The sequence below is a fragment of the Paroedura picta genome, chromosome 2 (assembly GCF_049243985.1).
Source record: "Paroedura picta isolate Pp20150507F chromosome 2, Ppicta_v3.0, whole genome shotgun sequence".
Lineage (NCBI taxonomy): Eukaryota > Metazoa > Chordata > Lepidosauria > Squamata > Gekkonidae > Paroedura > Paroedura picta.
Window position 1 is genome coordinate 49,393,350 of NC_135370.1, and position 23,949 is coordinate 49,417,298.

Below are 23,949 nucleotides of genomic sequence, written 5' to 3' on the forward strand. Positions count from 1 at the left end.
ACAGGAGACAGAGAGACACTGCTCTGCACTCAGATAATAATAGCCAGTGATGATTTTAAGTTAAATACCAGAAGTTCAGGGTGCAAAACTGGTCTTTCTCTAGTTCTTTGAGCAGCTCTGAAACTTTTTCCTAAGCTTTTTCCCACCTCAGTAAAGCCAGCCTCTGATTCAAAGTTAATACGTGTTAAGGAAGTTTCATGCTATCATGTGTACAAAGTCCTTCCAATTAAGGGACAAGACTGATTAGAACTTGAGTCTTTTGAATTATTCCTTTGCAGAATCAGTTATACTCCGATACATTCTCTGGCAGAACATTTATACTACAAGTCAAACTTTCCCCCTTGCACCTGTTTTGCAGTGCAGCTGATGAGTTTTCAGTGTACTGTTCTGAGGACATTAAGGGAATTGAAGCTTCCATGGAACATGCTGCATGCTTTACAGGGGTGTGGATGGGGGGCATCAGAGGGACAAGAATACAGGCGGATCTCTGGTGCCACTCAGCAAATCAGATTTCCTAGGACTGAACTATTAGATGGCAGCAAGTACTCAGCATTTTCTAGCTAGAGTTCTTAGATGATGTGGCAACTAGACAATTATGCATCTTGACAGATCTATGCCCTCCTGCCCTTCAAAAGACAGGGAGGCCTCTTTTCTGTCTACTTTCCCTGAGGCAAAGATCCCTGCCTCTAAGGAAAGGGGTGGTTCTGTTTTCATGTTCCCGGATCAATGTGAGAGGAGTTTGCTCTCTGTCCTTCCAAAAGACTTACCAAGTGCACCTTTGCCAATATCAGAGATCCCTGGACACCCCCAGCCCCAGTTTGAGAAATTTTGTGCAATATGTCTGTGACATAAAACATAAGTAAGAGAATATGGAAGAATTTGGAAACTTTATAGCTGAGTGAGAGAGGTACAGGGCCAGATTTTCCTATAGGCTAACTAGGCTTCAGCCTAGGGCCTCAAGATCAAGAGGGGCCTATATTCCACATTTTTAATAAAGGTTAGTACCAATCACAACATGTTTCATTTAACATATATTGATATATATCACAGTAATGGTGTATTGTATTATCTCTCATGTAATTTACAAACTTAAAATGGGAGGTGAAAGGGCCACATAAGTGGAATAGCCTAGGGCAGTGGTCCCCAACCCCCGGTCCGGGGACCGGTGCCGGTCCGTGGATCAGTCGCTACCGGGCCGTGGCTCCTCCTTGTCCTCCTCCCCGGCTGCTGCCTCGGGGGCTGCTCTGCCACTCTGCTGCCAGCTCACCTTTGGTGCTCTCCAGGGAATGCCATGGCTGGGGCTCCCCCTCAGTGTGGCACTGCACAGCTGTTGCTGGCAGCGCCCCCCAGTGGGTGGTGGGAAGTAAGGGGTGCTGGCAGGAAGGTAAGTGGAGCAGGGGCTCAGGCAGAAGTGGTGACGTCCCTTGGCAAAAGACTACCCCCCCCCCAGGCCTCAGTAAAATTGTCAAGCGTTGACCGGTCCCCAGTGATAAAAAGGTTGGGGACCGCTGGCCTCTTTTCATGTAAATCCGGCCCTGGAGAGGTATTTTGTATTAGTCGCTGACGGCAATAAACATATCTGTCAGTACATGGGGTGACTTGTGTACTGGGAAGATGAAGCTTCACCAGGGCAGATAGCAAACACTTGCTGTGTCAGGGGCGCTCTAGCACAGTTTGCCTGTTTCATTTAGAAAGCTTACCAGAAATAACTTAGATCTCACTTCCACCTCTGTGAGAAGACAAGCCACCCAATGCCTTGAAAATATGTCTGTCCCCTTGAGCAGAGAGCAATGAGAACTATTCCTTGAATTCTATTCTGCCTTTGTAAGTCATAACATTGGGTAGTACTCTTATTTTCAAGTCTTGATTCCTATTCTTCTTGCACACTCCGTAAAAGCTGAAAACAGACACTTGCCTCTGGCAGCATCTGTAGTATGCATTCAATTACTGCCAAAATACACCAGCACTGGTGCAACTGCAACTGAAATTTTAGTTGCTGAACATAGGAGGGAAAAGGAAATTGGCATTTTGGCAGAACTCCCCACGTATCATAACCACTTACTTTTTTTACTCTGGTGGTAAGATCTTGAACAAAGAGTTTGCGCAGGTTATGGAGGGTCTGCAGTTCTCGAGCCTGGATTTCCCCCCAAAGAAACAAAAATGACATTACTATCACTCACTTCACTTCAGCAGCACAAAACAAGCTGTTATGTCAACACATTGTTGCAAAGGAAAATATTTTCAATAAATGTTGCTCTGCTAACGGTCAAGGAAGGAGGAGCAATTGCTTTGACTTCCTTTGGGGCAATCTCTCCCAGTCAAACACAGTCTGAATCTCTGACTTCTTAATCCTTCAATTGCACTCGTACATATATTACATACATGCTACTACAATGTTATAATGTGGTGGTAATGTAAGTAGGTGGATACTCCAATCCAGTAGGGGTGATTTACATGCAGAATCACCTTTAGGTTGTGTCGCACACATGCAAAGGGGAGAGGCAAAGGATGCACAACCCTGCTTTTAGCAGTAAAAGACTGGTTGGATCCAGCCAGCTTTCCTGGTTAATTGCATCCAATTTCTCTCCTTTCTACAGCCCCCATGACTCTTGATTTTTGTCCATGCAGGCCCTACAAACTGCAGCACAGTCTTTTTGATGGACAAAAGGGATCCCTACTTCCTTTTTCACTAGCAGAAAATTTGACTGGATCTAATCCACTGTGATCTCTACCGGGCTGAATATAGGTTTCTGCCCTTCATATGCTAGGACCTGTCAAAGCTTAAAGGATCTCCATAAATTGCACATACATACATTTGATAATTTATCAGCTAGTAATAGATCTGCCTAAAGCCACAGAATCTGGAAATTTTTCACATTTCAAGAACTAAATATATATATGTAGCTTGTGACAAACCCCTAACTTCACTAATATCACTAAAGGCCAAATCTGTTCATTAACACTAGATTAAGAAGAAAGGAAAGCAAACATGTTAACCAGCTGAAGTGCCTCACCTTCAGCATCAACTCATATTTTTGTAAGAAGGCAAACTATTCAAAACAGAAATGTGCTACAGAAAATATTTTGCACTGCTAACAAATGCAAGGCCAAATACAGGAAATGTCAAGTGTTCAAAGAACTCTTTAGGAAAAATACAAAGTCTGAAGACAGAACATACATACCACAGTTTCTTCCAGTCCCTTCAGATCTTCTCTTGCTTGTTCCCTTTTATCATTAAGCAATCTAGACAGAGAATTATGCTGCATGACTTAATAATTGAAGTTGAACAGTACACAAAATGGAACTATACAGATGTTTCTCAGCCCACTTATGCATCCCTAACCAAATGAAGAACAGATGTTTCCATACTTCTTGAATATTAATATTTAACAGTGCCATCCTATACAGTGCTATACACTTCTAAGCTCCAGATTTCTTTGAAGGATCCAATTCAAGCAATTTCTTCAGCTTGCCCTTTGGACACACCAGGTGTTACCTAAGCAAGATGATGTCACTGGGGTGAGGCTCTCTGTCCTAGGAGCATCACTGTTGGGGTGATTTTATAGTCTAATAGCAAAGTCAGGAAATCTTTGGGTATTTATATATGGTGACTGGAGCTGTCAGTGGATGAGATGGATCTTTCTACAGAACTATAGAAAAATGTGAAATCTTAAAAAAAATTGACAGCTTAAAAAATCTAAAAATGATAAAAGAAGCACCTGTAGCTTTAAGCAAATGATTTCCCTCAATTGCTGTTGCTAGGCAACCACAGTATTCTAGGATTCAGTTTCTGTGAGTAAAACACATAGGGGGGCTAAGGGGAACTGATCTTTGTAGCTGGGAGATCAGCTGTGATTCCAAGAGATCTCCACTCCACCACCCCCCCACACACACACGCACACACTTGGAGACTAGACAAAACATGTTTGTATCTTATACATTGTTGATAAAACAGTACCAAGGCAAGATAAGTTGGGTCTCTGTTAACTTCACATTTCGGGCTTGTCTTTTTCAATTACCTTCAAAAGACTATCCTGTTAAAGAAGCAACAGACTAATAACAATATTTTGAACACTGTGTATTCCATGGTTTTGAAAATAAAATTTGTTATCAAAACATTGTTATTAATCTGTTACTTCTCTAACAGGATGCTCTCTTGAAGATAACTGGAGAAAGCAAGCCTGAAATGGGGAATTACCAGAGACCCATCTTATCTAGCCACTGTGCCATTTTACCCACTTGCAGGCTGGCAACCCTAGAAGGAGAGAAGGAAGCAGGAAAAGGGGAGAGACTATGGGGGCTTTCAGGAAAGGGAAAGAGTAAATAGTTGGGGAAGGTGAAGTCAGCTGCCTTCTGAAAGTCCTTGTGGATTTCCACTTGGTAAACATAATTGGAAAAGATCATTCTGCAAATTCCTAATCACCCTATTAACTCACATGAGCTTTTCCAGCTTCTTCTCCCGTTCTTGATCTTCTGCTTTCAATTTCTCATAATCAGAGCTCAGTTTCTCTTGCTCGAGCTGCAGTTTCTGATTCATACTGGGAGGGGAAAAAACAAAATAGGATCAAATGGTTATTACAACACAAGGGATGCCTTGCTGAACCAGATTAGTGATCTGTCCAATCCAGCATCCTATTTTATTTAGTGGCCAGCCACAGTATCCCTAGAAGGTCACAGAGGCCTTCCCTTGCTTCTGTCTTCTAGTAGTGGTATTCCAAAACTTAGCTGTCTTATATATAGGCATCTTGGCTAGCAGCTGCTAATAACCTATAATTCTCTTTTGAAGCCATCTATACTCATGGCTATCACTGCACCCACTGGCAGCAAATTCCACACATGAATTATTGAATAAGGAGGGAGAGAAGAAACCAAAAAGATCAAAGGTGCCCAGCAACTAAAACAGATAAATATATCACACCATCACCAAACAATTCCACACATGAATTATAACATAAAGAACCCAGAATACCTTAACTCTCCTACTTTAGACACAATTGCCTTTATGCACCTCAGATAATTTAATTTTACAACATTATTGCTGTCAATGTGAGACAAAAAAAAACAGTGTCATTTGTTTGTCCAAATGTCTACTTAATGATGCCCAAGTTGAAAAAGCCAATATGCTCGGGGTGGGGATGGGGGTATGAACTGAACCTATTCTGTGGGCCTTGTACCTTTCACAAAAACATTCTTTGTTTGCTTGCACTGATACGTCATTGTTTATAGCACAAGTAGTGCCTAATGTCAGCCACTTTGGAATATGACCATGAAACACAGGAAACACAACCTTGGCAATATGTTGATTTGCAGATGCATCTTGCGGACTGTATTTCTCCAAAGCATCATGAACCAAATAACATTCCTCCCCTCTCTCCCGCCCCCACTGTGATCTTTTGAATACAGTTCAGCAACAATTCCCACAATAGTAATGCCAATTTTGGAAACAGTTTATTGAGCTCACTTGTGAACCATTAAGTTCTACACTACATTATTTCAAGGACAAGTCTATAAGGAAAAGAGCCAGCAAGGCTTCTGTGGGGAACAGCCTGGGTAATTGTATTTTAAGCAAGAGATCATCGACATATATATAGAAGAAGCAGTAGATCCCCATAGTCAGCTCACGATTGCATTAACTGGAGACTATTTAAAAGATCCTAAGCGGGGACTGTTCCTTCCAGTTTATTGTACTTGAAAAACACAAAAAAGGCTGCTGAAGTACCTGGAATATCTTTAGGGACTGCTGACTCTTAGAGGAAAGACTCTTCAATGCCAAGTGATACCTCCACAGAATTACAGTGGCTGATTACATTTTTCAGGAGGATGATTTAGGACTCTTTTTTGCTCTCTCTGTATAGTACAATTACTGATACAAATGTCATGCATTTTGTTACAGTGGTTTTCAGCTGCAGCCACAATGCAGACATACCCAAAAGATATCCCTCTTTTATTTTTCTAATTCCAGCTATTTCCTTACAGTTATTTTATATCAGATTAATAAGGCAGAAAAATATTTCTAGCTACATAGTGGCATGAAAGCTTTAGAAATTCAGGTTATTTTCATTTATTTCTTTTTAAAAACCTCTTTGTCCAATTACTGTAAAACAGAAGCACACTGTGGTTTGTTTCAACAGTCCTCTGCCTTTTGTTTATTCAGCAACAATAGTTGAAGAATACCAGAAAGAAATGTGCAGAGCACAGGCTGGTGGGTTTTAATGAGAGGTTTTGCTAATAAATCTTAATGAGACTAAGTCATCTGCTGTGTGCTATGCGTGTGTCTGGAGAAAGTTCAGGGTAGCCAGCAGGGAGGTAAAAGCAGGAGCTTACTCTCTGATTTCATCGATGATTTTCTGTTTCTCCTCAATCTCATCACGCAACCTTGACAGCTGCTTCTGGTGGGCTTCCCTGTGACTTTCCATCTGCTGCTCCAGAGTATTCTGTTCATTAAAAGGAGGAAAGAAATACATTTCAAGTGTCTGTTTTGTTCATCGCTGAGTCTAACATTTCAGGAAGGCATTTACAGATGGGGCTCAAATCTACATAATTTCTATGGATCATTATCAACTTCTAAAACTATTCTGTGGCTTGGTATCCTACCATTCCACAGAACAACGTCTGCAGGCTTCTTCCAGTCTGAGGAAGAAGTAAAAGAACCACTTTGGTCTGTAAGAACCTCCTCTAGACTAAGGCGGATATATGCAGCTATTTTGTATAGCCCCATCACCAATTAGTTCTGCAGGCGAATTGCCATGTATGTACACACTGTTCTAAAGCATACATCGAGAAATATTAGGCATTCATATAAGGCTTCTGCTGGCAGGTCCTCTGTTCTACAATGATTGAAGGTCAAGAATATTCAGGGGAGGACAGTTGGAAAAAGCTAACTATTAGGAAAGGCATTTGAAGTAAATGGGGGGGGAGCTTAATTTAAGAGAGAAAAAGAAAGAAGGCTTCCCTCATTAAAGTTATTGAAGTCTTTGAAAAGATATAATTCTTGCATTCCCCATTCAGAATATTAATCTAGATCAGGGGTGGCCAAACTATGGCTCTCCATATGTCCATGGATTACAATTATCATGGTAATTGTAGGCTATGGACATCTGGAGAGTCACAGTTTGGCCACCCCTGATCTAGGGGCTGTTCCTATCAAGAACCTCATAGTGGATTACAGTAACCTCTTAACTCTCTTACTTTGTCTTCAAGGGATTAGAGTTTCAAGAAATTGGTTTTCTTCAAGCAAGTTTCAGGATAAATTGATATGCTTAATGGATTATACAATCATAGATTTTCAGCCTTTTATAACTTTATTCATTCAATATTTGTTATTGGGGTGTTTGAGCTATATTTGTTATTCATGTAAAAACTATAACTATTTATGTGAGAGAAATATTAATTATGTTTATCCTCCATGCTTAATCCATATTTGCACTAGGTTCTGTGATTCCTAGGAACAAAACAGTGCTTTAGGATACATAGCAGAATAGGAAATTCTAAAAAAGAGTTTTTCTACTTGTGTTATTTTGGTCTCTTATGTACACATACTGCATCAAGTCCCCCCCCCTTTTCTTCATGTTTTGTTCTCTTTAGCGTTTGCTTTGATATGTCATCACTGTATCTCTGGTTTATGCTTGAGCACTTTAAAACTGCTTGAACATAAACCTGAGGTACAACAATGAAATATAAAAACAACCACTAGAGGGAGCAATGCACATATAGAAAAGGAAAAACAACAGTGCAATACAGGCTGAGAAACAACAAAATATCACAGGTAGATGCTATTCCAACAGCTTGTTTAGTCTCTGCTGCAAGGAGATGAATTGTCTCTACATTTCAGAATTCTGGGTTTGACACGAATCCCAAAAGCCAATGCAGCAATACAGGATCAATTGTAAAACTCTTTAAGTTTAAGCTAAAGGTGTAATTAACATTCAATTGTCTTTTGGGATGGAATCTAGATGTTTTCCCACTGCCCCAGCAATGTCATGGTCATCTAATAGAGAATTCCAATGTACTCACTACCCCTATTATTTCAAATGCACAAACCATTTTGTGGGAAAAAGAAGAGTTGGTTCTTATATGCCACTTTTCTCTACCTGAAGACGTCTCAAAGCGGCTTACATTCGCCGTCCCTTTCCTCTTCCCACAACAGACACCCTGTGAGGTGGGTGAGGCTGAGAGAGCCCCGATAACACTGCTCAGTCAGAACAGCTTTATCAGTGCTGTGGCAAGCCCAAGGTCACCCAGCTGGCTGCATGTGGGGGAGGAACGGAGAATCAAACCTGGCTTGCCAGATTAGAATTCCACACTCCTAACTGCTACACCAAGCTGTTCCTAGTGGCTGTGCGTAAACCTTGGTAATGTAACCTCATCACTGAAGCATTTATTCATCTTCACGGTCATTTCAGGACGTGTTCCTTGAAAATTGTTCTTAAAACGTTGTTGTTGCCTGCATGCCCCCACTGACTGTGCACACTTAAGAGAATAGCTGACAGCAACTACAAAAAGCTCCATCCTGTGATGAGCAGCATGGTCCTCTCACCTAGTTCCTTCTACCACAAACTCACTGTGACGCTGCCTACCTGTCGTAAGAATACAGGTTATTGTAGCACCACTCGTCAATTACAGTTAGCACAAACACAGCACCGTAAACAAACAATAAACACCATTTTTATATTCTGGAATGGCTCTTCCCTGCCATGATCCAAACATGTGCTATTAGATTTCTTCTTGTACACTGACATTTTGTTACAAAATTTTAATCAAATGAACAGAAACACATCATGTGATAGCATAATTTGGCCTCCACCTGAAGTTTGATTCCACTCTCTGAGAAAAGTTGTCCATGTCCCCTTGGAGAAATTAAGACCAGGGAGTGTGTTTTTTTCCCCCATCGCCTCTTCACAACAAGCTGTGGCACAGGACTATTTTGCCACTATTAAACAAACTCTCAGGGCTTTCTGATGGGATATGTATCGAACAACTTTTAGTAGATAAAAACTATGTGTTGAAAAATGTTGTGCCTCAGTATATACAGCTTATAAAGGTCCAAAATATCCATTATAAAGATTGGTGATTTTCTAAAATACATTTCTGATTTTAGTTCTATATATATCATAAATTTTAATTTGATAATATTTTGCCCATAAATATTGATGTTATCCTTTCATGCATTGACCTTGTGGAAATATTTTATCTTTGATCTAAGACCACCAATAAGTGTCATTTTGATTTGATTTGATACAACTTTTGTGTATGTGTGTGTGTGTGTGTGTGTGAGAAACTGATCTCCCGACAGCAGCACACAATATTACCTTCATTTCCTCGGCATCCTGCAGCAAGGTCAAATGTTCCTTTTCTTTGTCTTTAAAGCTAACTTCATGCATTTTTTCTATTAAAACAAAATAAAATAATTAAGTTGGCAACTTCTGGCTGAAGAGGTGCTTGTTTTAACAGAAAGACATTCAAGTCCCCAAGGACTGTCCTTCGGCAAGCAAAGGACAGCTCTTCCCATACCCCTCTCTGGGCTTCGCTCTGTATGGAAGCAAAACCTACAAGAATTGTCTTCCCAGAAAAGCAGCTGCTGGCTCTTTAGGACAACTCACAGTCAAGCTCCCCTTTAAGCTCTGCTTTTCAAGAAATGACTTTTAGAAAGCAAAAAGCGGGGTAAGCCTATTCGGCACCATCTGTGCTACTGAGTGATTGTACTTCCTCCTACTTCCATTCTGGGCTAATTTAGAATGCAACAACCCTCTGGGCCACTTCGCGCAAGGAAAGCAGAATGTCAAGATCATCAGAGGCTTGAGGTCACATTCTCCACATGACAAAGTAGTCATGCAACACTTTGGCACCCCGGTAAGCTTGCAATTCAACTGACATTTAGGCAGCAGTGCAAAGCTGCTTGCGGAGGTTGTGAATCATGATAGGCTGAGCCTGTATAGATTTCCCCATAATGCTGAGTCAGAGGACGCATCACATTTTAATGGTATATTTATTTTATTTGAGCAGAATTGGCCATTTAGTTGTTACAAAAGCTCACCCAACTGGCCTACGCAATCCTTGAATTCAACTAGTTCCATGGGCTTCTTTTCAATGGCCAGAAAGATAACACCTCACCAAAATTCAACATCCAATGGAAAAATGCACATGGACTGTTTCTATAAGGAATGCAAAATGGAGGGGGGGTGGAGATATGAATATGCAAAACTACCTTATAGAGATTCCAATCCACTGTTCTACTTCAATGAGACCCAGTGTGGTGTAATGGTTAAGAGCAACAGACTCTTAATCTGAAGAACCGGATTTGATTTCCCATCCCTCCACATGCAGCCAGCTGGGTGACCTTGGGCTAGTCACAATTCTCTTAGGGCTGTTCTCACAGAGCAGTTCTGTTAGACTTATCTCAGCCCCCACCTATCCCACAGGTTGTCTGTTATGGGGAGAGGAAGGGAAAGGTGCTTGTAAGCCACTTTGGAACTCGTTTGGGTAGTGAAAAGTGGGATCCAAAAAATCAGCTCTTCTTCTTCAACTATTCTCTATGGCCTTTGGCAGAGAAAGCAACTATTCTCCATGGCCTTTGGCAGAGAAAGGTCTTTCCCAGCCCACCATACAAGATTATCTACACAAAGGCAGCAGGGACTGAATGTATGACCACCTGCATGTGCTCCTACCTTGAGCACGCAATTTGGCCAGCTCTTCATTCAGGGAATCCTGCGATTCTTCCAGCTGTCTTCGTTTCTGCTCCATGTTCTGCATGTAGTCCGTGAGAGACTTGATTTTGGCTTCGTGCTTTAAAAGAAAACACAACAAGTTGATATATGCTACACGGAAAGGGAGGGAAATTGACTAGATAGATAAAACAGTAGCGCTCCAAAAACCTGTGAGATGAGGAGCTGGCAACCAGCAAGTTCCCTTTCGCTGGCATTCATCTTCCTATTGGAGTCTATCTGGGCACTCTCTAACTGCTTGCTGCGGTTCACCAGAGATTTCACCTCTGACTTCATCTTGCTGATGTAGAGTCGAGCCATGGTGAACTCCTCCTCAATCACGCCGTTCACATCTGCTAACTGAACAATGAAAAATAGTTGCCCAATAAAAGGTCACCTGGAAATTGCCTTTGCTGTCATTCTGTCGGAGGGGCGGAAATATGCCTGTGTTTGCCTCAGAGAACTAACAAGCATCTTGGATTCAAATTCGAATTTTTAACAATGCTTTATGCAAGGAAGAGCACGAAACCCAGACTAGGGGAATCTAAACTAGTCTCCAAGACATTGTGCAGGGGGTTGGCCTGTATGGCCCCTTCCAACTCTATGGTTCTATGAAATATCACATGAAAATATAGAGCCAACAGAAAATGCCATAATATACCCTGAGGAACTGTGATAAAGCAACAACCAGCCAACAACAATGCAAAATGGCATTCCCCCATTTTCCTAATGTTGCCGGTCACCAAGGGAATTGGTGATGGATCTGATGTTATCCTCTCAGACCTCTAGAGCAGGGGTAGTCAAACTGCGGCCCTCCAGATGTCCATGGACTACAATTCCCAGGAGCCCCCTGCCAGCATTCACTGGCAGGGGGCTCCTGGGAATTGTAGTCCATGGACATCTGGAGGGCCGTAGTTTGACTACCCCTGCTCTAGAGTTTGGTTTTCAAACATTCAGTGATGTCCATGGTCAGCTTGATCCAATGGTGGCAAGGAAGAAAAGGAGTAGATCAGATCCTCCTTAAAGAATTCCATAAGACCCTTTTTATTACTCTGTGCCCCCTTCAAGGATCGCTGCCTTGTTGTGGCAAGGGGGCTTGCGTAGTTCAGTGAAGCTATGAGCTATACCGTGCAGGGTCACCCAAGACGGACAGGTCATAGCTGAGAGCTCTGACAAAAGGTGATCCACTGGAGAAGGAAATGGCAAACCACTCCAGTATCTTTGCCATGAAAACTCTATGGACAGTTCCAATAGGCATAACGATATGACGCCGGAAGATGAGCCCCTCAGGTCGGAAGGTGTCCAATATGCTACTGGGGATGAGCAGACGGCTAGTACGAGTAGCGCCAGAATGAATGAAGCGGCTGGGCCAAAGCCGAAAGGACGCTCAGTTGTGGAAGTAACTGGTAGCGAAAAGACAGTCCGATGCTGTAAAGATTTTTATTCCATAGGAACCTGGAACGTCAGATCCATGAATCAAGGCAAGCTGGACGTGGTCAAACAAGAAATGACAAGACTGAACATTGACATTTTAGGAATCAGTGAACTAAAATGGACAGGAATGGGTGAATTTAATTCAGATGACCATCAGGTATACTACTGTGGACAAGAATCTCGCAGAAGAAATGGAGTAGCCTTCATAATCAATAAGAGAGTAGGAAAAGCAGTCTTGGGATACAATCCCCAAAATGACAGAATGATCTCAGTTCGAATCCAAGGCAAACCATTCAACATCACAGTGATCCAGGTCTATGCCCCAACCACTGCTGCTGAAGAGGATGAAGTTGATCAGTTCTATGAAGCCCTACAACACCTTCTAGAAGCAACGCCAAAAAATGATGTGCTTATCATCATGGGGGATTGGAATGCTAAAGTAGGAAGCCAAAAGATAACCGGGATAACAGGCAAGTTTGGCCTTGGAGTACAAAATGAAGCAGGGCACAGGCTGGTAGAATTTTGTCAAGAGAATACAATGGTCATAGCAAACACTCTTTTCCAACAACCCAAGAGACGACTCTACACATGGACATCACCAGACGGTCAACACAGAAATCAGATTGACTATGTGCTCTGCAGCCAAAGATGGAAAAGTTCTATCCAGTCAATAAAAACAAGACCAGGAGCTGATTGTGGTTCAGATCATGAGCTTCTTGTTGCAAAATTTAGGCTTAAATTGAAGAAAGTAGGGAAAAGCACTAGGCCACTCAGGTATGAACTAGATCATATCCCCGACGAATACACAGTAGAGGTGACAAATAGATTTAAGGAATTAGATCTGATAGACAGAGTGCCTGAAGAACTATGGACGGAGGTTCGCGACATTGTAAAAGAGGTAGCAACTAAAACCATCCCAAAGAAAAAGAAATGCAAGAAATCAAAATGGCTGTCTGAGGAAGCTTTACAAATAGCTAAGGAGAGAAGGGAAGTGAAAGGCAAGGGAGAAAGAGAAAGATACACCCAATTGAATGCAGAATTCCAGAGAAAAGCCAGAAGAGATAAGAATGCCTTCTTAAATGAACAGTGCAAACAAATAGAAGAAAACAATAGAATAGGGAGGACCAGAGATCTTTTCAAGAAAATTGGAGATATGAAGAGAACGTTTCATGCAAAGTTGGGTATGATAAGGGACCAAAATGGTAGGGATCTCACAGAAACACAAGAGATTAAACAAAGGTGGCAAAATTATACAGAACAACTATACAAGAGTGAGCTTAACATCCCTGATGACCACAGTGGGGTAGTTACTGACCTGGAGCCAGACATCCTGGAATGTGAAGTCAAATGGGCCTTAGGAAGTCTGAGCAACAATAAAGCTAGTGGTGGTGACAGCATTCCAGTTGAACTATTCAAAATCTTAAAGGACGATGCAGTAAAAGTGCTACACTCAATATGCCAGCAAATTTGGAAAACTCAACAATGGCCACAGGATTGGAAAAGGTCAGTTTACATTCCAATCCCAAAGAAGGGCAATGCCAAAGAATGTTCAAACTACCGCACCATTGCACTAATTTCTCATGCTAGCAAAGTTATGCTCAAAATCCTACAAGCTAGGCTCCAGCAATATGTGGACCGAGAACTTCCAGAAGTTCAGGCAGGATTTCGAAGAGGCAGAGGAACTAGAGATCAAATTGCCAACATACGCTGGATCATGGAGAAAGCTAGGGAGTACCAGAAGAACGTCTACTTCTGCTTCATTGACTATGCTAAAGCCTTTGATTGTGTGGAGCACAACAAATTGTGGCAAGTTCTTAAAGAGATGGGAATACCAGAGCATCTTATTTGTCTCTTGAGAAATTTATATGCAGGTCAAGAAGCAACAGTGAGAACTGAACATGGAATCACTGACTGGTTCAAAATTGAGAAAGGAGTTCGGCAAGGCTGTATACTGTCACCTTGCCTATTTAACTTGTATGCAGAGCACATCATGAGAAATGCGGGATTAGAGGAGTCACAAATTGGGATCAAGATTGCAGGGAGAAATATCAACAACCTCAGATATGCAGATGATACCACTCTAATGGCAGAAAGTGAAGAGGAACTAAAGAGCCTGTTGATGCGGGTGAAGGAGGAGAGTGCAAAAGTTGGCTTAAAACTCAACATCAAGAAAACAAAGATCATGGCATCCGGCCCTCTCAATTCCTGGCAAATAGATGGGGAAGAAATGGAGGTAGTGACAGATTTTATTTTCCTGGGCTCTAAGATCACTGCAGATGGGGACTGCAGCAAAGAAATTAAAAGACGCTTGCTCCTGGGGAGGAAAGCTATGGCAAATCTAGACAGCATCCTAAAAAGCAGAGACATCACTCTGCCAACAAAAGTGCGTTTAGTCAAGGCTATGGTCTTCCCAGTTGCAATGTATGGCTGTGAAAGTTGGACCATAAGGAAGGCCGAGCGTCAAAGAATTGAGGCTTTTGAACTCTGGTGCTGGAGAAGACTCTTGCGAGTCCCTTGGACTGCAAGGCGAACAAACCGGTCAGTCCTAGAGGAGATCAACCCTGACTGCTCTTTAGAAGGCCAGATCCTGAAGATGAAACTCAAATACTTTGGCCACCTCATGAGAAGGAAGGACTCCCTGGAGAAGAGCCTAATGCTGGGAGCGATCGAGGGCAAAAGAAGAAGGGGACGACAGAGAATGAGGTGGCTGGATGGAGTCACTGAAGCAGTCAGTGCAAACTTAAATGGACTCCGGGGAATGGTAGAGGACAGGAAGGCCTGGAGGATCATTGTCCATGGGGTCGCGATGGGTCGGACACGACTTCGCACATAACAACAACAAATTACTCTGTGGAAGGGCCAGGGCCTCTGACAAGCTAATTAAGTTGTGATGGAAAGTAGCAGTTAAATCAGCTCTAGCTGGCCTGTCGATGTTCCTAGATGTGTTAGAATGAGTCTTTTTCAGGTAAAGTGCAATTATGTACGTTGTAACAAACACCCACATAGGTAACAGCTCTTTAGAGCAGGGGTAGTCAACCTGTGGTCCTCCAGATGTTCATGGACTACAATTTCCAGCAAATGCTGGCAGGGGCTCACGGGAATTGTAGTCCATGAACATCTGGAGGACCACAGGTTGGCTACCTTTGCTTTAGAATTTTAAAAAAACTTTTCTGATGTAGTAGCAGTGTTGGTATTTTAAGGTTCTGAAAAATAAGAAGAACTCTGTGCTGTAAAGATGTTGAAAAGATCCAATGTCAGTCAAATCTGCCATTCTAATTTTTTCTTGAAGAAAGTTTTCAGGTGATGTTTGATGTGATGCTTATCAGCGTAATAAGGAGTATGTCCTTTAAAATGACAGATCATCAAAGAGATTTTATTTGGCTGGAGCACTAGGTTATATGAGTGCCCTGCATCTGAAGAAGGTGGAGAAAAGTGTTTAAGACAAAGCATGGTTATAACAGCCAGGCCCATTAGAACAGGAGTTTATAGAGTCTCTATCAAGCAATGGAGGTGTCTGCATGCACAAGTCAAGGTTCCTATAATTTTTTCCTAAGCTTTTATAAAAAGACTCAACAGTTCTAGCAGTCAGGTGGCAGAGTTCAACTCCCTTATCAGGGCTGGCTTCCTCCTGCTCAGATAGTAAAGAGATAAGCCCTCCATTTACATTTTCCAAGTCTTTGCTGGGAGAACAGAGGGAAACCAGAGGACCAAAATGATTCGCGGTGACAATATTATATTTTGGTAAATATCCACTGCAAAAAAAGTCTCCAATTCTCATTTGTTCACAAGTCAGGGGAGCAGTTGAATCTGAGTCCCGATAGCAACTGCTAGGTCCCATAGCTGCAGTTACCTTTCACACTCAGAATAACGCAGCAATTTCCAAATCCAATTACCACTAGCACACCCGCTTCTGCATCCCCAAATTTCAAAAACTGCATTTCCTAAGGCTGTCAGCTTTAAAACACAGAGAGCCATCATCACATAACAGCTAGACAACACAATATTTTCTTTTCTCCAACTTTCCAAAAAGGCTCTTCAGGGAAGTAGAGTCTGTTTGACCAATGTTGAAGCAAACTCAAGGTTGCATAAATTAAGCTCAGCAGATTAAAAAAAAAAACCTCTACAATTACAGTAACACAGAATTAGTTCCCACAACAATCCAGGCAGCCAGCAAAGCCAGGTTTCAGAGATTACAGAGGAGTTTTGACTCAGTGTTTCTTAGCTGCCACCACCTTTATTCCTCCCCCAATTCTATTATAATAAATCCTTGGTTTCTTCTGGCTACTGCTCTCCAGGCCCTGCATAGGCCTGAACTAGTACAGTTACCAAGGTTTTTTTTTAATTTATCTTACTGGATTTCTATACTGCCCCTCCCTGCAAAATGCAGCTGTACCTTAACATGTTTGCAATGTTTTGTACTGCTTGTGCCCAAATCTACTCAACCTCAGTACACATCACCAACCACTACACACATTTGAGGGTGAATAGCAGATAAAGACCAGAAAGCATTGCTTTAACTCTCAAGGACGGCTGTGGGGCATCCTATGGTGGCAGTATATTCCATGTGCAGTGATCCAATGATACCAGACATCACCTACCAGACAACAATACAAAATATTTCTTGGAGACCAGCTTAAATTTCCTTAGTTTTTTGCTGGTTATCTGTTTTAGCTATTATTAAAAATTCAGGTATTTACAATTTGATATTTGTCATGAAGTTAAGTAAAGAAGAAAACCTTAAAGCGCACTTAACCATCTCAATGACCAATTCCAAACTTCTCTGTGGATTTACCAAATTGCTATGTAAACAAAACAGACCCTTAACCAAGGCTGTAACTTCATTACGCAACACAAGAATGAAGCTTGATGACACCGGGAAGTGTGCATGACACAATCCAGAAGCCGTAGTCTTTGCTTAACTTTTTTTACAGTAATATTGCAACTTAACTGGTCAGGAAAGCTCCTCTTCATTCAAGTTGTGATGATCCTCTCATCTTTTCTCATGTACACAGATTAGGTCACTATTATAAAAGAGGCCACGAGCTCAGGGACAGTACTTATACCATATCTGTGCCATCCTCTGCAGAAGTACACCTGTCTAAAGTTACTGACTCCAACAGAATTAGAAGGATGTAGCTTTTCACAGAGTGGGACTGCATAGTTACTGCAAGGGCACTGGAAATTCAGGCATACACAGCAAGGGCTCCACACAGTGATGCAAGTATCTGAAAGTCGGTCAACACGTGGGTCACTCAACCATGTGGGGCCTCTCCCACTGCTGTGACAGGAATAGTCTCTTCTCCACATGGTCTATGATTCATACAGCAAGCAACTTTCAGCTCCTACACATATAAAAGAGTTTCCTGCAGCTTCCCATATGGCCAGTGCAGCAGGAGAATCTCCAAGTAATTACAATGATGTGAATAATTTAAATAACATTTTTGCAAGTATTTATGTACATATCACCTTGAGGAAGCTTTTATCAATATCAATAAATAATACATAAAAGAGAAAGTGCATGTGTATGCAGCGTGCCAGATAGACTGTTAATGTTAGATATACTGATGAGGTAAACTATGTTGGGGGAATACATAACATGCGGAATGAAAATGCAGGTTCCTCTGAACCACAATAGATACCACTGGTGCTTCTATGATTCTTTCTCCTCTCCCCATCCCCCGCCACACACACACACACACAAAGGCAGAGAAGCCACAGGAGGGTGGAACTGGAAGCAGCGCACTGTAAGGGAAGGCTGCTTCCTTTCCCTCCACTTGCTGTATATGCCTGATTTCTGCCTCCCATGGCTGCTTTTCACTAAAAATAAATGTCACAGAATTGCCCAGGTTAATCTCCAGTAAATGAACTGAGAAACTTCTTCCCATTTAAGATCCACTGAAACAGAAGCAGATTTGATCTTCCTGCCAGCCTGTACAGGGCAGGTAAGAAAGCAAGGTTTGTGTGACAGGCAGGAGGCTGTCCTGCCCCAGAAGGAAAAGAAAAGACAGCTGAGCTTATTGAAGGGCTCCTCTAGCACCCAATCCCCTTTCAGGAGTGGGCTGGAATGTGGGAGGGAAGTACAGCTGGAGTTTCATTCAGGTCTGCCTTGAGGAGAGTATGGACAGAGTTCAGTTCTGCTTCGGGGAGAGAGCAGAGAGCGCTCAGGTCTGGCTTAGCAAAAGATCAGACAGAGTGAAGGGTAGCTCTGCTTGGTAGTGTGGCAGAGTAGTTTAGATCTACTGCTGAGAAACAAAAGAGTATCTGATTGTTAGGCCAGTCTCTGATAATGAGCAGACTTTGTACTGTTCAGTCTGGCTCTTGGGAAAGGGTGGTGGATGGAATCCTATGTGTGAGAGAAGAATCTCGCTATTGGCTAGTCAGTAAAAGCCTGAAATCATCTGTACACCGCCCGTGGCGCCACGGGCGCCACGGACTAAATAAAACAGTAAGGGGTTCTGGGGCGGGATGTGTCCGGGATGAGGAAGGGTCCAGATTGGACCCTTCCTCATGACAGACAACTGGAGGGACCAATCGGCAGGCGCGAAGCGCCTGCCGATTGGTCCCTCCAATTCCCAGCCCCAGCAACTGCGAGCGCGCAGCGCGGCTCGCAGTTGCTCCCGGCCTGACGCGGTGAGAGGCGCCGCGTCAGGCCGGCCCCCAAGGGAGCCGCCGACGCAAACACAAGACTCCAGCCGCCGAGAAGCTGCAGAGAAAAAAAAAACACACCCCCAGAGGAGCCTTTCGCAGCTCCAAGCCGCCGCCCAGGAGAGCCAGCAGAAAAAAAAACTCCTGTAGGAGCCTTTCGCAGCTCCAAGCCGCCGCCCAGGAGAGCCAGCAGAAAAAAAAACTCCTGTAGGAGCCCTTCGCAGCTCCAAGCCGCCGCCCAGGAGAGCCAGCAGAAAAAAAAACTCCTGTAGGAGCCTTTCGCAGCTCCAAGCCAGCGCCCAGGAGAGCCAGCAGAAAAAAAAACTCCTGTAGGAGCCTTTCAGCTCAAAGACGGCACGCCCACGAGAGCCAGCAGAAAAACATTAACCCTGGAGGAGCCTTTCGCAGCTCCAAGCCGGCACGCCCACGAGAGCCAGCAGAAAAAAAAACTCCTGTAGGAGCCTTTCAGCTCAAAGACGGCACGCCCAGGAGAGCCAGCAGAAAAAAAAAACCCTGGAGGAGCCTTTCGCCACTTCAAGCCGGCGCCCTGGGAGCCCCAGCAGCCGCCTCCTGCCCTCATGGCCCCAGAACACAATGGAGCCGCCGGGAAAGCCGCAGAAGAAAAAAAAAATGCAGAGGAGCCGCCGTCCGCCTCCTCTTTCAGGTAGCCTGTCCCTCGCTCTGTCCCTCGCCTGCCGCTCGCTCTGGTCCCCACCTGCTAGCGCCCATTGTCTTCTTCATACAATGGGCTTTTTTACTAGTCTAAGAATATTCAAAGTACTTTCTGAAACTATAGCTGGTTTAAAGTAATGTGCCTCATACAGGTTGCTCCTTTGCCTTCCTGGGCCTATTATGCACACCTTGGATAATGCACTAAAAGTAGATTATCCTGTTCCGCACAGAAAAATCCAGCTGCAAAAACACACTGAAAGTGCATTATCCAAGGAGTGCCTAAGGGGCCCTGGAGCCCTGTGCTGCCTACCTGTTCTTAATATATAATTCCTGCCTCTGATCTCAATATTCTATTTGGTCACCACCAAACTTATCTCATGGGAATGAATTCTAAACTTATAGAACCCTAAACCTTTAGAACACCTGGTAACTAAGGGGAAGGTTTATGGTTTAGAACAAACCTAGCTAACCCAAAATCATAGGCAGTTGTCTGGGTCCACTCAGACCATGGAAACAGCCTGTGACACATTAGTTAAAACTGAACAATACTTAACATCTCTCAACCACTATGAGCATGCTACATAAATGTTTTAAATATTTCGCTCTTTGATGCCTATTGATTGTTCTGTTTGAACTTGTACCAGGATTTTTAAAAAATGAATTAAACCTGTGTTCAACAGGGCATTAGATATGTTTTTACCTACTTTATTTTACAAGCTGTTTGTGAAATAGTAAATGGCTGTCAAAATCAGTTTGTGGTAGACATCAGCTATTCAAAGTCAAAAAGGGTCACTGCACAAGCACAGCCTTCTTCCAGCAAATCTGCAATGCAACCCTATCCAAAGTCACTTCACCCACTGAATTCAAAAGGATTAGACTAAAGTAACTCTGCACAGGATGGCACAATTAAGCAGCTCTTTGGAGCTTGGCTGCAGAAGGAAAAGCAAACAGCAGCTGAGAATTAGAATCTTCTCTCAAATGCTGCTCTTGTGACCTATGGAATGCCACAGTTGTTTTCCCAGGACATTACTGTGGCTAATACAATGGACTGACCAGGAATCTTTTTATACAGTCCATTTCTATGATATCCACGCATGCCATCTAGCATCAACACTGCAGTAGCTTCCCTATTGATCTCAAAGGAGATATCCAATCAGCAAGCATAGATGCACACACTGGTCCTCTTTTAAATGAAATGGAAATGCAGGAGTTCCATATGCTTCTGGGTATATATGAAATCCTGAATTGAGACAAATAGGCATGGACCAATCCACCAAGCATTACATTTTCAGAGGTTACAATGGGGGGGGGGATCAGTTGAAATACAACTTCTGTCTGAACTGCCTTTCAAAAGGGGTGGCTCATTTGTGCTATCATCGAGAAATGAAACACTGGGAATTTTTTAAGCTCTCATATTTTCAACTTACTGTTTTAACATCATTGGTACCAATGATTCCTCCAATCTCTCCAAGGTCCTTGAGAAGTAAATTTAAGATCTCAGTAGCTCTCTTTTTCTGATGGTTATTGAGCTCTTGCAATTGACTCAACTCTCTCTGTGTAGACATCAGCGCAGACTGCAAAGTAATTTATGCAAAGTGTTACAAGATTACCCATTTATCCTAACCACACTCAGGAGCAACAAGAGAGTTACTTTGCACTTTGTGGAAATTGTGGCTACACTCATTCACTGTTGGCATTTCCTGTGTTCAGCACGCAAGGTACTAAAGGCTTGTTGCCTAGCCCTGTATAAATCATCAAAAGTGCTTTGAAAAAAACACAATAATTCAAGTTTTGAAATCAATTCAAAATAATTTTCAGCTAAACATCTGGAAGAAGTTCCTGACAGTTAGAGCAGTTCCTCAGTAGAATAAGCTTCCTTGGAAGGTGGTGGGTTCTCCTTCTTTGAAAGTTTTTAGTCATCTGACAGAAATGCAGATTTTATGAATTTAGGCAGATTGTGAGTGGCTGGGCAGGAAGGGATGTACCAGTGTTTGTCTCTTGCAGCCCTTTCTTGCATACCCAGGGAATTGCTGATCACCACTGTGGGATGGTAGATGAATTTCCTCCAGGCCAGGCTGGATTCTGGGGATTTTTGGTTTGTGTGTGTGTGTGAGGGGGTGTCATTTGGACATAAAATTTGGGTCAATGTGGGTAGGCAGGTAGTTGTGAATTCCTGAATTGTACAGGGGGTTGGACTATATGACCCTGGAGATCCCTTCCAACTCTATGGTTCTCTAATTTGCTGCCAAATTAATTTTTCCCTATGAAAAAGTGTTGTCATCCATTACTTTGATATATTTGTGCAGCATCATGCTAGGATTTGGGGGTGGCAGCAGGGGTGACCACAGTCTATTGAATCTCTGTAGCACTCCCAAGATCTTTTGCTAGCCAGAGCTCCCAATTTTGAGTGCATGTACCTCATGCTGGGTACAAGACAAAACTGGGATTCTGTTGGTACACTATTCACCTAGTTGCCCAACAGTCTTCCTGCCTGAACTGCCAAGAGGTGATCTCAGACATGGTGTTGAGAATTCCAAGACTATTGACCTTGGAGACATCACGATGGAAACCTTGGCAGAGTTCCCTAATGGACTGTCTAATCAGGCAGAGTCACCATGGATGCCACATTGGAAATTACTCAAGCAATGATACACTTGCACACCATGCTGACAACACAAAATCAAAAATTTGCATCTGGTCAACAGATATGAAAAGTTTGTGGTACATATATTACTAAACATAAATCTGAAGAGAGTGGGGGAAATGAAAGTTATTTGGTGCCCACTTCAGCCTTAGCTAAAGATAGATGAAAACAAAGCCTTGCAAAATTTTATGAATCAAAACTAAGAGGACTCTTTTCAAATACACAGACTTGCAAGGCGATTGGGACATCTGATTGTAAAGCAGCAATAAAATTCCTTTTACCAATCTCAGTCATTACAGTGTTTCTGAGTTGTGCAACTGCATAGAAATAATCTTATATCCATAACAGTACCATGAAGACAGGCTTTTAAAGCAGCATTCCCCAGTGTTAACCAAAGCTTTTGTGTTAAAAAATAAATTAAAAAGCGCACACGCTAGCCACTATCAGCTTTCCCTGGATTCATTTTTGCTGAAAGAACATTAAATTGTAACAAAGTCCACCCTTCTTCCACCTTCCTTTCCCCTTGCAATCTTGTTCCTGCCAATGCTCTTAGAATTAAATTTTCACAAAGAAATTGCTTCCCAGTGATTGGTAAGTAGGGGAATGCAATTTATGTAATGTGTCCTTCTAATACCTGTCACAGCAGAACCCATTTCAATGAAAAGAAATGTAAAAATTAATGTACCGTTTCAGTGCTATGACTGCAGGGTAAATGTCAATTGAAATGCTAACTTCTATACTACAATCCTGGAAATCATTTTGCAGCTCTTCTATACTGAGCTGGCTGCATATTAGCTTGGTGAAGACAGAGCCCCTTGTGTCATATTTTGATGGTGGCTTTGGTCTAAAGTTAGGATTATATCAGAAACTAATCTGCCTGTCTATTCTGAATACAATCAGAAGAGCATGCTCACTAAGCAGGTAGCCTCGTCACACAAAATATAAATACACAAAATACACAAAATATGCCATTCAGGAAATGAGAGCTTCTGCTATTAAAATTATTAGCAAGGTAAAGCAGAAATGCACTGTGAATTCTGTTATCTAAAATCTTTGTAATTTCCCCAACGTGGTGCTGATTCACATTATACTGTGTGGCTTTCCAATTCACTATCAAGCAGCTTGCAGTTCAGAGTATCTTCAAGACAGACCCACAACTGAACAAGGGCACATAAAAAGACACGCATACACACACACACAAACACACACACACTTTTTAAGGTCTAGGACAGCAGCCTGTTTTCCTTTTCTCAGAATTTCTCCAAAACTTTGAAAAATCTCTCTACTGACACACCAGAGATCCCCTCATTTGACAGGGAAAAAATAGAAGGCTGAACCCACTCAATAATCATTTTAAATATATGACAATGCTGTAATGTGAATGTCCCAGCACATTGATCGTTCAGAGTTAGAAGAGGTAATAATTAGACTCCTGAAGAAACCATTATTAGATAGCACAGATCTAAAAAAATTATAAGCTAGTATCCAACTTCCTTTTTATAGGGAAGAGGCTCAGAAAAGGTTGTAGTGAAGCAATTCCAGGCATTCCCAGGAGAGCACCTACATAATTTTCAATCTGGATTCAGATTTATGGAGGAGAAACTTCCTCTGTTGCCATGATTTATGCTGGCAAACCAATGGGCAGAATGTGTTAAGTCCTCCTGGATCTCTTGTCAGCCTTTAATCCCATTATCCCAGGTATCCTCCTGCTCCAGTTGGCTAGAATGGGACTGGGAATCTTAGCACTGCAAATGGTATAATTCCTACTAAAAACATATGAAATACTCCCTCCACCCGTATCAGCTAACCTGAGACTTTTAATCAGCTCAGGGGGGCTTTTATGGAAAACAACCT

The 23,949-nt window shown here is 42.4% G+C and overlaps 1 protein-coding gene across 3 annotated transcripts in view; it reads right to left on the reverse strand.

Annotated features, from left to right (window-relative positions):
• Window positions 1-23,949, reverse strand: part of KIF5C (kinesin family member 5C) — a 132,785-nt gene that overhangs the window by 13,706 nt on the left and 95,130 nt on the right. For all 3 annotated transcript variants that reach the window (XR_013228093.1, XM_077320109.1, XM_077320110.1), the window contains exons 15-22: window positions 20,879-21,025; window positions 10,872-11,060; window positions 10,665-10,782; window positions 9,309-9,385; window positions 6,325-6,434; window positions 4,437-4,538; window positions 3,183-3,243; window positions 2,063-2,134 (exon numbers count right to left, since the gene is read on the reverse strand). Coding sequence is in view for 2 of the 3 variants with exons in the window: in XM_077320109.1 (XP_077176224.1) it covers window positions 2,063-2,134; window positions 3,183-3,243; window positions 4,437-4,538; window positions 6,325-6,434; window positions 9,309-9,385; window positions 10,665-10,782; window positions 10,872-11,060; window positions 20,879-21,025 (876 nt within the window). In the remaining variant the exon portion in view is untranslated. The remainder of the gene's footprint in view (window positions 1-2,062; window positions 2,135-3,182; window positions 3,244-4,436; window positions 4,539-6,324; window positions 6,435-9,308; window positions 9,386-10,664; window positions 10,783-10,871; window positions 11,061-20,878; window positions 21,026-23,949) is intronic.